The sequence below is a fragment of the Leptidea sinapis genome, chromosome 25, assembly GCF_905404315.1.
Source record: "Leptidea sinapis chromosome 25, ilLepSina1.1, whole genome shotgun sequence".
NCBI lineage: Eukaryota > Metazoa > Arthropoda > Insecta > Lepidoptera > Pieridae > Leptidea > Leptidea sinapis.
This window is the reverse complement of record NC_066289.1, coordinates 10,598,646-10,611,601: the sequence shown is the minus strand read 5'-3', so window position 1 is coordinate 10,611,601 and position 12,956 is coordinate 10,598,646. Positions and strand designations below refer to the sequence as shown.

The window sequence follows — 12,956 nt, the reverse complement described above, 5'->3', positions numbered from 1 at the left end:
ACTTCTAGATAGACTTTGAAGTTTTCCGTGGTAAAAGAAGTACTTTCACAGATTCATTAGTGGACGACCATGTGATAGAATGTAAGGTAAATGAACTGGATCTGGTTTTCAATTCAAATATAAAAAAAAACTGTGTTCAATTCACACCTTCAAATATTTTGGCTTCAAGATAATGAGACGAATGTGAAATTTCGGGAAGAGGATAATTGTAGGTTTTAGTACTGATCACAGTGATACAAAGTTTGATAATTATTTTACATTTTATTCGTATAAATTACATAAATTTATTCAGACTCAGAGCTTACACTTTCGAAAAATGATGCAAAGAATTATGGTAACTAAAGTATGAAATAAATACTTCGAAATAGAGTCTTGATATGCTCAATATATATTTGAAATACTGCGTGAATTACTGTTTTTGATCTTGTTGTTGATACAGTGCGACTGCTGCACATTTTCAAATTAAAATTGGCGTCGAAAAACTCAATCAACGGAATCGCTGTATCCGATGCAAAATTTACATAAAACCTCTACTGCATATGAAGCCCTGGTACATGTTGCTAGTATGACCCATGATTTCAACCACTATGAAAGATATTACTCTCACCGCTACCATATTTATGTTCTCCTGGAGGTTATGTAGTAATACGTTGTGCGCATGACGTCAGAATTTGAAAGGGATATTCACGTCATACAATCTTTTCTTCAACTATGATCGCCTGGTACTAAAACACTGTATTATGCTTCCTATCTCCTTTTATCCCATGAAATCTTATGGATTATTTATGTGTCTGTCGCTTTTCACTGTCTCGATGATACTTTCATAATCAAGGGTGATTTTTTTTTAATCATAGTAGAATTTTTCAGTTCAATTGAAAATAATCGCCTAACACCTGAAGGTACAAGAAACACAGCGGGTCTCATTTTTCAGATCAATTTACATTACTACAAAATTCATTCATGAAACAGCTTGTGGGCAATTCGATCCCATAGTGTCGTATTTTATATGATATTTACTAAGTAATTAATCCTATTAAAATCGTTACCACAACCACGTTTTGTAATTTAGCTAATTATTATTGTGAACATATAATAATATAAGTTAGGATATCATCCTCATCATCTGGATGCGTGGCGGTCCTCCACAGTGCGGTTTTCAAGGAGCTTTCTTCCACGTACTACAAGGCTGTGGAATGAGCTTCCTTGTGCGCTGTTTCCGGGACGAAACGACATGGCTACCAAAAAAAGCGCGTACACCTTCCTTAAAGGCCGGCAACGCTCCTGTGATTCCTCTGGTGTTGCAAGAGATTGTGGGCGGCGGTGATCAATTAACAACAGGTGACCCGTACGCTCGTTTGTCCTCCTCCTCCTATTCCATAAAAAAACAGCGTGTTGTTCAAAATACTACTATAAACAGTAGTAGTGAACATAAGCAACAATAAATATTATGAGTTATTAAAAAAAAATACGTTGAATGTTGGCATAATTGCTCTGTATATTTAATACATATTAAATCGACAAAACCACTAAGCCAAATTACATTGAAACTCTCTGCCTGCCACCGTACAAACTAATCCTTTTGAGTTGGTGTGGGGCCCAATTAATATCTACATATTCAAAATTGTCTAAACAATTTGTAACAAGAGCGACATCTCAAGTCAATTTCGTTGAGCAGGTTATCAACTGTAAAGTACAAGATTAATACAAGATTTATCAATGATACTTAAACTGTTGGCTCAGTGGAAGAGCACTCGCATGGAACGCGAGAGGTCGTAAGTTCGTGTCCCGCATCGTTCATAAATTTTGTTTCTAAACTTAATTTGAGTAATTAATCCCATACGTGAGGGTTATCATTTTAAAAAAAATACAAATTGTGTAAATATATTGCTACTAATAACTCATCAGATAAATTTAAACGCAAAAACGTTTTTTATGATGTAGAAGGAACACTATACTCGAACAAATAAAAATAATGCTGTGTGACCATGTTGGTCAGTGAAGAAATTACAAATCTTTATTATATATTACTAGCTGACCCAGCAAACGTTGTATTGCCGATATTAAAATCGCGATACAAAAGTAACTGTTGATCGTAGACGGATGAAAATTTGAAGTTGTATGTATTTTTAATGCTGACTCATAATCAAACAAATTTAAAAAAAATGTCAAAAAAATTAAAAAAAAAATCATGTGGACCACCCTTAACATTTAGGGGGATGAAAAAGATGTCCGATTCTCAGACCTACCCAATATGCACTCAAAATTGCATGAGAATCGGTCAAGCCGTTTCGAAGGAGTTTAACTACAAACACCGCGACATAAGAATTTTATATATTTGATGTTAATGACAATTCTGATTATAAATAAAAATAATTACTTAGTAATAAATTTGAAAAGCAGAGAAAAAAAATGTAAATTTTCAATAGAATACGATTTATCATAACGTTCACTTTAAATATTTTATTTAGAAACCTCTTGTTACGCTTCATAAATGTTATTAATTTTCTCAAATATGATTCATTCAGAATTCTTTTGTCTGTAAAACATTAACCCCGCATCGGAAACAAATGCCGCTAAAAACTCTCCCAGTATTATTTTTTAAATATATAATAATTTAAGAAATATAGATATATATAATACTAGCTGACCCGACAGACGTTGTTCTGTGTATAGTAAATAAAATAATGTTTTTTTTTTATGAATTTGTCAATATATTCTAACATCAAGAATTACTTCGTAAAATATGCACCCTGCTGTGTCGTAATGAAATTGTTTCACAGCAGAACTGTCAAACCGTGCGTCAATAAATTCTCTCATAGAAATTACATCTCATAATCATTAAATTAGTATGGACACATCAAAGGAAAAAGAAATTTGTTGTTTTTATTTAATTCCGAGCATTTTCCTATTAATTCACTTTTTAAACCTTCTCTGGACTTCCAAAAATATTTCTTAAGACCTAAATTTGCCAAATTGGTCCAGCCGTTCTCGAGTTTTAGCGAGACTAACGAACAGCAATTCATTTATATATATATATATATAGATTTAGCCCCAGGCTGTCTATCATTAGATACTCTGCACTTGACTTTTAATAAAACATTTAAATATAATTATTGCTTGTCGGCCTATTGCAAAAATAAAAACATATTTACCAAGGGCAGTTCAGTTCTGATCAACAAATACATCCAAAGTTCCAAATTGATCCTGTTAAAACTGGTTTATTATTAAAAAGAATCTCAATGAACATTATGTATATCGACTGCAATCGACTAAAGCTCTTAAAATTCGAGTCATTTCATTATGTAATGGACCGTACTCCGATGCAAAATCCAGCAGACTATACTAATGACTTTTACCTGTTTAATGGTCGGCCAATATTATCCTGTCGTTGCATTTCTACTATTCTACTTTTGTAGATATTTTTTTTCTATGCAACAGGAGGACAAATGATCAAATTACCGTACGGATCATTACATATGTTGTTTAGTTGCCGATCTTTAAGAACGGTGTATGTGGTTTCATTAAGCTTATTCAATAGTTTGGTTGTATGTATGTTTTTTATGATTTTATTATTTTCATGAAAATAAGGGATAAGACGAGCTAGACGTTCAGCTGATAGTACGATACGCCCTGCCCATTACAATGCAGTGCCATTCAGGATTCTTGAAAAACCCAAAAATACTGAACGGCACTACAATTGCGCTTGTCTCCTTGAGATATAAGATGTTAAGTCACATTTGCCCAGTAATTTCACTAGCTACGGCGCCCTTCAGAACGAAACACTATAATATTTTCACATCACTGCATCACGGTAGAAATAGGGGCCGATGTGGTACCCATAAACTAGCCGGCATCCTGTGCAAAGTAGCAAAGGTTGGTTGTATGTGGCAGAAAGTTCCAAAACTACGCTGTGGAGTAACGCCCCACATACAGGTTTTGGGGTTGATATCCAAGTTTCTGGTGTGTCGTGTGAAGGTTGAAGTTGCGTCAAGAATCAGTTCAAGTAGCTCATCGGAACACCCCCCGGTGATTAATGTGGTAGAAGACTTACATGAGACCGACCTCTCTACGCAATATCAAGTGATTGCGCACTGGATCTCCAAAAATACGTGTAGCTCGGCATCGTCTGCAACTATATAGCACAAGTTCAGCCTCCAATGGATTACTGTTCTCATCCATGGGTGGACGCTCCCCAGTACCATCTTCTTCCACATCATGGCATACAATGAAGAGCGGCTCGAATCATCGATGATTAAGTCATCTCCGATCGACTTGATTCATCGGCGTTACATAGAGATGTTCACTTTTTTCTCACTCTCTCATCATCTTCAGACGGGGAGAGGAGTTGTTCGAGTTGTTACTAGCCACCGAATTCCACCGCCGGACATTACGTCTAAATGCGAAATTCGTTTGGCATTCTACAGCCACGCGTTTTGCAAGGAACTTGAGAAATAAGGACTTCAATAGTTATTGAAGTCCTTATTTCTCAAGTTCCTTGCAAAACTCAGAATCAGTTGATTCTGAGGCTGCAGTTTTACCGAACTGATTAAACTCAGAGACCTTCAAGCATACATCCGTTAAAGGCCGGCAAACCATATCTTGACCTGGTTTTATGGATGTTGGGCGGTTGCCTCACGACTTCCGATCATGGCTGGCCGATGATTGTGTCTGTTTGCCTCCTCCTCTTTAAAAGCTCAGCCTTACATGCAGGCGAATGGTTCTAGCTGATACTAGGGTACACTAGACTATATAACGAACCTGCGCTCTTTAGAGCGCGAGAATGTGGACCGCCTTGAAGTATTGCCTGGCTCTATTAAAAAAAAAATAGCTTTATTTAATTCCACAAAAGTAATATACAATTACTTAGTTTGATATTTAATAATTTTATTACTAATTAACTTTAATAAATCTACTACTAATGCAATTTAATCTCCTTCTAATGTGGACCCCCTCAGGGTAAAAGCTGGCTCTATTAGTAGACCGCAATTTCTTCGAAGTCAATTTGGATTTGATGCATTAAGGTTGTCAAAGAGCAGAGTTACGACACATGGAGTTTTTTTTTTATGGAAAAGGAGGACAAACGGCGTACGGGTCGGGTCACCTGGTGTTAAGTGATCACCGTCCCCACATTCTTATGCAACACCAGAGATATCACGGGAGCGTTGCCGGCCTTTAAGGAAGGTCTTTTTTTTATGGAATAGGAGGACAAACGAGCGTACGGGTCACCTGTACGCGTTTTTTTTGAAGGTACCCATGTCGTATCGTCTCGGAAACACCTCACAACGAAGCGCATTCCACAGCTTTGTAGTACGTGGAAGAAAGCTCCTTGAAAACCGCACTGTGGAGGACCACTACACATCCAGATGGTGGGGATGATATCGTAATTTGTGACGTGTCGTGCGAAGATGGAATTCAGCGGCACGAATCGGACAGAACAGGAGTTATTAGTGGTTAACGCGAATACTGGAAAAAACTTTTAACTTTAACCGGTTACGGCAATGTCTTTTATAAGCTTAATTAGCTGTATGTTGCCCGTGGCTTCCTATGTAATATATTTATATATTTTTTTCATAAAATACCTATTGTTAATACCTATAATAAATAGACATGTGATATCCCAGACTTTATTTTAGATTATTGTACATTACCAACATGCCAGTCTTGAGTGTACGCAGCACAGAGATCCGGAGATTAGCGCTATCAATCAAACAATATAAGAACATCTCAGGACATACAGTCAACACCACAGCGAAGAACTGTCAGAAATAATAATCCTAAAAACTTTTTTATAGCCGGTACGAACCACTAGTTCGAGTTGCATAACCGTAGGAGCTATTTCTGTTGAATACCAATACATATCACGGCTTGTTAGAGAAGCCATTAAATCATAAAATACCCTGAGAACTGTAACAAGGGGGATAGTTTCAGACTAGCACAAGCTTGGAAGACATCCTTCCTTCAAATATGTGCGAAGGGAACGATGGCTGTTCCATGCGTCAACTCGTGAACGGGTGTAGCTTGTGGTGCCAGGTCGACCTGTTATAGTTAATATATCATTGTATTTATTAGATGCAATTACTGATTGTGATAGTAATCATGACCATCATGTTCACGAAGCATTCTTATACAAACAAGGAGTTCAAGCTCTAAAGGTTGATGCATCCAATATACGATAATATATTTATACAGTTAATTATCTATTACTTTTTATGAAATAATTTATATTTGGTATTTAAACACGATTCATTTATTGGATACAGCACCTTACAAACTAATTTGTTATGTATATTACAGCCATTGTAAAATACTCTATTTAATTGAAAAGAGTGGCCGATGAGTTTCTAATATTATGTTCTTCTCGCGACCTCAACTTTTGACGAACATATGATAAATTCAGTAATTTAAAAGAAGTATTTGTAGTGACGATTCAAAATTAAATTAAATTCGCTTAGTTTAAGCCTATTTGAATAAAATTTATTTGACTTTGACACTCTACCCTACATCTACTCTACTCTACACTGAAAAGATCAGAGTTTGTGCACCTCGTCAGTTCTGCGGTAAATCAGAGACCAAAACTAAATTAGTGTCAAGTGTATTCGTCAATAGTTTGTCGCCGCTTCCGCAGTTCCGCCGTGACCATAATTACCTTGAAATAAATAATATAACATCGTCAGTACCTAGTATAACGTAATAAAATTGTAAAAATAACTGTTGAGCTTACAATACTTATTGAAAACCAAAAAATTCTGACTGCACTAGCTACGGCACCCTTCAGACTGAAACACAGTAATGTTTATACATTACTGCTTCACGTCAGAAATAGGCGCCGTTGTGGTACCCATAATTAGCCGGCTTCCTGTGCAAAGGAGCCACCCACTGGTAAAATATAGTGGTAGTGATATCATTTAATAGTTTTATAATGATATTGATGTCATTCATTTAATATTTATAATTTCCTATTTAAACCCCAAGAAAATCCTTTAATGAATAGTATGCTTTTTTATTAAGCTATAGGTCCCGGGTTCGAATCCCGGTAGGTGCAAACATTTATATGATGAATATGGATGTTTGTGTCCGGGTCATGGATGTTTATATGTATTTATGTATGTTTAAGTATGTATATTGGATTAAATATATAGTTGTCTTGTGCCCATAGTACAGGCTATGCCTAGTTTGGGGCAAGATAATTTGTGTTAAAGTGTGTCAATATTATTATTAATTTATTAATTTAATTAATACTTCAATGACTTTTTAAAGTGGAATAGCGTCGGGTGACCCGTACCCCAACTTCAAACTTTTAATTTACCCAAAAACAATTGAGTTTTTTGTCAAATTCGCGGTCACTTGAAGCTGAAACAGAAGTAAAATATAACAACGTACTTACATTCGGTCAAGGCTGACTGCAGCTGAAATATTTTGCTATTTAAATTTAAGGAGTGTTCGTTGTGAACTCGGTTCTACTTAACAAAACATAAAAGCTTTAGACACGAGAAAATAATAGAGGTATTATTTGGACTGTACAAGCTATATAATATATGATTTTTATATAGCATCCACTAAATGATTCGTGATCCACTATGCTGATAGTTCTTTTAAAAGCATAAATACAGTTCGGTTATTTGTACAAAAAGATTTTATGACCTTTGGTGAACTTAATGTCTAATGAAATGATAACAGTTACTTATAGACAAGTGCGGATGCCTTTGAAAATGATAAAAAGGTAAAGAAAAAACAGTAGGATCTTTCACATAAATTTTGAGGTTATTGCAAAAAGTGTGAAAACAAAAGTTGTAGATCCTTTTATTACCTACAACTTTGCTATTTAACTTTTTTCCATAGGACCTGTAGTTTTGCCGGAGATAAACCGCTTTTAAACCCTTACAACATTCCCCCCTTTTCCACTACCCAACCTCAGATGGCCCCTGATTTATTTTTAATTTTATTTTTGTTATATTCTCTTCCTTTTCCAATGGGTTTCATCATACTATAATTTTTTTGGTTTCAAAATTCACGATTCTATTTTTTCGATAGTACAACGAAGTAGCGTTGCCAAAATATTGGCATCTAATGATGATGCTAATGCAGATATAAAGATGACTTTATAAATAATTTAATATTAATTTAACGATTACCATCAGATAAAGGTATTTGTAGACTAGGCTGCAACTCGACGTGTACTGTGCGCCTATCGCGTGAAATAACCCTGAGTTCAAACTCATTTGGTGAAGGGCGCTGCACACGTATCGAGATATTTATTGATTTTTTTGGGTTACATGCGACCTACTTACTAAACAAAATTAAAGTAATTAATTATCACATGCACCACGTAAACGAAGGGACGTTCAAAATTTTTTTTTCCTCAAAGTATTTATATTATTAAAAGAATAACCAAATGAAATCCAACAAAATCCACCCCTGACATAATATACATACATAACTACTTACACATACCACGTGTAATTGTTATTTAAATTTTAGGCTTAATAGTTAATTAGTCAAGTACTAAAACGTCAATTTATTTTTATTATTTTTAATCTATATTAATCATTTAGTTCATCGTCGAATCTCGAGGAACAACAACTAAACGATAGAGCAGTATTGCCCATACCACTTTCTCGCTCCACGATAATCTTCAACTCAGTAAGTCAGTATATTAAGAACGTTTGTATAGGTCTAGACAATTAATTGGCCTAAACTTTTTGTATCAGTTAGACCAACTTCGTAAAGTTAAAAGAAGGGCCTCGTATACTGTCCGACGCCAATCGAGTTTACTTAAACTTCTATCGCCCCAATTATTTTTGAAATGAGGATGAAACGTGCAATTCACACTTAAGGCTCGGCATGTTTTGTAGAAGTGTTTATGGGATAGCCGAAATTGATTTTTTTACATCTTTTTCTTTCTATTCTTTTCTGCCATTCTAGGCAGAGTATATTTTATACTGAAGTACATATAATAACTGCGTAACGTCATAAATGGTTGGTAAAATAGTCACATTTTGGAAATCTTGTTTGTTTATCAAAATTGATATGGCTGTAATTCTGTTTTTTGTTTCACGGTAGCAGCACGGTAGAGCTACTTAACCATAATATATTATTAAAAATAAAACAATACAATATTCATTTCAATACTTTGGTAAGCATACCAATTGACCCCGTATTGATAGTTTTAATTTATTGTAATCATAGTAATGTAAAGAAAGTTAAAAGATTTTTTTTGTTTGAATAAATATATATTATATGCACTTAAACAGGTAAATGTTTGATAATATCATTGCGGAACACACTGTTAGATTGCTTTCGCGCTTCGTCCGATCTGTGTCCGATCCCTATCCGTGAAAACAATTTCTATGGTAGTTTACGAACTAGATCCGGCTTCCGTCATCTGAATTATTTCCGTCAATCGTAGAAATAGTTCTACGACTACTTCGGTCCGTGTTATAACGGGTATGGATCGGACGTAGTGCGAAAGCGCTCTCAGTAGTCTAGTAGCTGCGCGTTAGCTGGTCCGCTGACACCTGCAAGTCCCACGCCCCGCCGTAGCTGTTCATAACTCGTAGATCAGTAGCGCCCTCGTAAGGGTGATTAAATTTTTTGTATTTTAATCTATACAATTTGTTTGTTTGAATATTTCGAAATTTCAGTTATTTACTCTAAGTTTTGTTTGCACTTCTATGTGTTCATTATATGTCGCAGTTATAGCACCTGTAATGTGAAAAACCAACAGACCTGCTCATAGACATTCACAATACCAGAGTTCAAAAGACGCGTTGCCAGTTATTGTGGACGTATGCTCTAAAGTCTAGCGGAACTGCAAAAGTGTGCTTAGATACAACGTAACTACACTTCTGCTTAGTCCTGTGTCATCTGTCACTGTCCGAATCGGTTTCTAAGTTCAATATACGTAACCTGAACTGAATAAACGTTTTACATTGCTGCTTTTTGACCAAGAATATTTTAAGCAACTGGAGTAAATGCGGCAATGTACAGATATAGTAGACAAAACCTATTATGGTGTGTATGTTTTTATACGACGTGATTTGTCTATCCCTTATTCATAATGGCTCGCTAACTTAAAACAGCCGCTAAGGAGTGTTTTTTCTCATTCTGACTTAGGTCAATAGAAGAAGACAGAGCGAGAATTAGCAATGCTTTAAGTAAGCAGACTATTATGAATAAGGGGGTATATGTATAGAACGTTATTTCTTCTAGGTCTCGAACGAGTTTTTGTAGCCGGTAGTTGATTCTACACCGTAGCTATGCGAGGCAGTAAGTACCTATTTACTATTTAGTTATATCTATTACCTACTCACCAAGCCTTTACCCAAAAACAACTAAGTATCTCAAAAGTTTGCCATTCAATAGAACGAAGTATAGTTGGGGTAAAGTGTGATTGCAACATTTGATATGTTGCAATCACACTTTCAGGCAAATCTAAGTTAAAAATCATAGAGAACACAATACGCTCATTAAAATGGAGAGTTTGATAGGCAACTTTATGGGAGATGAAACACCAAAATGGACTGCAATAACTGAATGGTACCCCAGAGGAGATAGGAAGAATAGAAAAAAGGCAATTCATACGATCAGAGAATGAACGAAAACAGTTAGGAGGACCACTATGGACTACAGCAGAGATTATCAAACTTATTTCTTTTACTGTCCCCTTTGAATTCAAAATATTCAGCGCCCTCAATTTTTATACACTCCGAGTACAAGTATTCCTATTTTTATCATATCATCATCATACAGGGCAGAATTATAAACTAATTAGAGCGTCGGTGCACTCATACGTTTTAAATTCGTATCCGTGATTGGCCGTCATACAAAAACGTACATTCAATTTGTATTTTTTTTATGTATCCATGAGTGCACAAACACCCTAATTCGAAAATTAAAATATAAAGTATCAAAATGACATTACAAATAAACCATCGCTTCCCTAATCCACGCCAATGCCCCTCATTTTTTTCTGGGCCCTTTAACGCCCCTCTCTAACGACCATTTTGAGAAAGACTGGACTAGAATAATTAGGAACCGGAACCTTGGAAGAGGGCTTTGTCGAAGGACAAACAGTTAACAGAAAGAGGACACAGACTTTTTAAATGTTGCTGCATATACTTAATAATTGAGTAAATATAGTTATGTAAGTTAAGTTAATTTAACAAAATGTATATATGTATTAGTTAGTAAGTTAATATTATATTGCAGAGCATGTTATCAACTGTATAGTAGATCCTGTAGACATACCAATAGACCACAACCTGAGAGATGAACAAGACACAGCAAGATTTATGAACGTGACGTCACTCGAACGGTTGGTTCAGTGGAAGAGCGTTCGCACGGACCGTGTCGGGTTCGAGTCCCGCATCATTAACCCCAGAAGTGAGAGGAAACTTAAAAAAAAATATATAATGATAACTGTAATAAAGGCTTTAATATAATTATTATTACTCACCAAGAAGCAGGGTTTCGTCATCGAGCGCTGTGACGAGGGAGTCGGTGCAGCAGGTATTGGTGTTGTCCATTGAGATCCGCACGGAGGCGCAGTCGGCGGGGGAGTGGGGGAGCTGCTCGGCCGACTGCGTCGCCACGCGTCCGTTGGCGAGGCGGAGCGACGCCGTGCGCCCTGTCGCCGCGCCTCCGCTACCATCATCACATCTGTCAAACACATCTCTACTTAGTCCAAGTTTCATATTCTGGTATTTTCATTGATTAACGCGGCTGTTACATATATGAATAAAAAACTTTTTAAAGGATTAAAACGCTTGTAATTTTTTTATGACAATAAGAGACGAGACGGGCAGGACGTTCAGCTGATGGTAATTGATTTTGATCCCATTATAAAGCAGTGCCGCTCAGGATTCTTGAAAAATCCAAAAATTCTAAGCGGCACTACAATTGCGATCGTCTCCTTGAGACATAATGGTTCCAAAAAGTATATAAATATTTATATTTATTTTTTAAGTTATTTATTTATCGCGTGCGCCAGTCATGAGCATGTCGGTGAAGCAAACCCAATAAATTCCATAAAGTACCCAACGCGGCTAAAGTAGTTTCCACTTCAAAAATGCAATTTGTTGCCTAAAATTCAATTACATCTACGAAGAAAATAAACAATTTTATTTTATTCGTAGGTGTAGTATAAGGCAGCATTTATTAGCCGAGGGAAAATGCGAACTGTTGAGGTGTATTGCAACCCTCGACTTCGTTTCGCGCGTACAATTTACATCCCCATTAGGAATCGCTAACTTTCTATCCAACAAAATTTTATTGTTTTACTAAATGTAACGTTTCTTTCCGATACATCTTAAGGCGACACTAAATGCCAGCGACCTTGAGCGATATGAGTTCACGGCTGTCGGCCCGCCATCAATGTAACAAAGCCAATATTTTCAAAATTCTTGCGTGGAAAACAGTTTATATGCTTACAATCCTCGTTATTCACTATTAATCTGAATAAATGAACCTACACAAAAAAGTACAAGCTATAAGAATAACTTTTCTGAGAGAAGTACCAAAAATATGCGTCACGCCATGCCAAAAAACTTGTTTAACTTCAAAGAAAAGTGGTAGTTCAAAAAGGCTCGGCAGTGTTAACTATAACCAACAGCAAGCATTAGCAACCTACAAATAAGACTTAAGGATATGTGTAACAGGATTAAGTAGTGTTCATAGCTCGAAATGCTATACTTTCACCACAAAACTTGTCGAAAAACACCATGTTTGCGTGTTTTCTGCTTACTCTTCGCCTTAACATACGAAGCTTAACAAATAGGTAGTCACGCTTTAAAGGAAACTTGAACAAAATATTCAATTTAAATAAATTACTTCTTAAAGGATTAAAACGCGTGTAATTGTAACTGTGTTATTATTTTATATTTTGCGTAAAAGTTAAATTTTTATTATTATTTTAGTTAACCGTTACAATTACCAGTGGGAGGCTTCTGTGCATAGAA

General features: G+C 35.9%; 1 protein-coding gene across 7 annotated transcripts in view; it reads right to left on the bottom strand.

The window, feature by feature from the left end:
• LOC126972155 (potassium/sodium hyperpolarization-activated cyclic nucleotide-gated channel 2) overlaps nucleotides 1-12,956 on the bottom strand; it is a 313,446-nt gene that overhangs the window by 132,642 nt on the left and 167,848 nt on the right. For all 7 annotated transcript variants that reach the window (XM_050818746.1, XM_050818749.1, XM_050818751.1 and 4 more), the window contains exon 3: nucleotides 11,456-11,658. In XM_050818746.1, coding sequence (XP_050674703.1) covers nucleotides 11,456-11,658 — 203 coding nt within the window. The remainder of the gene's footprint in view (nucleotides 1-11,455; nucleotides 11,659-12,956) is intronic.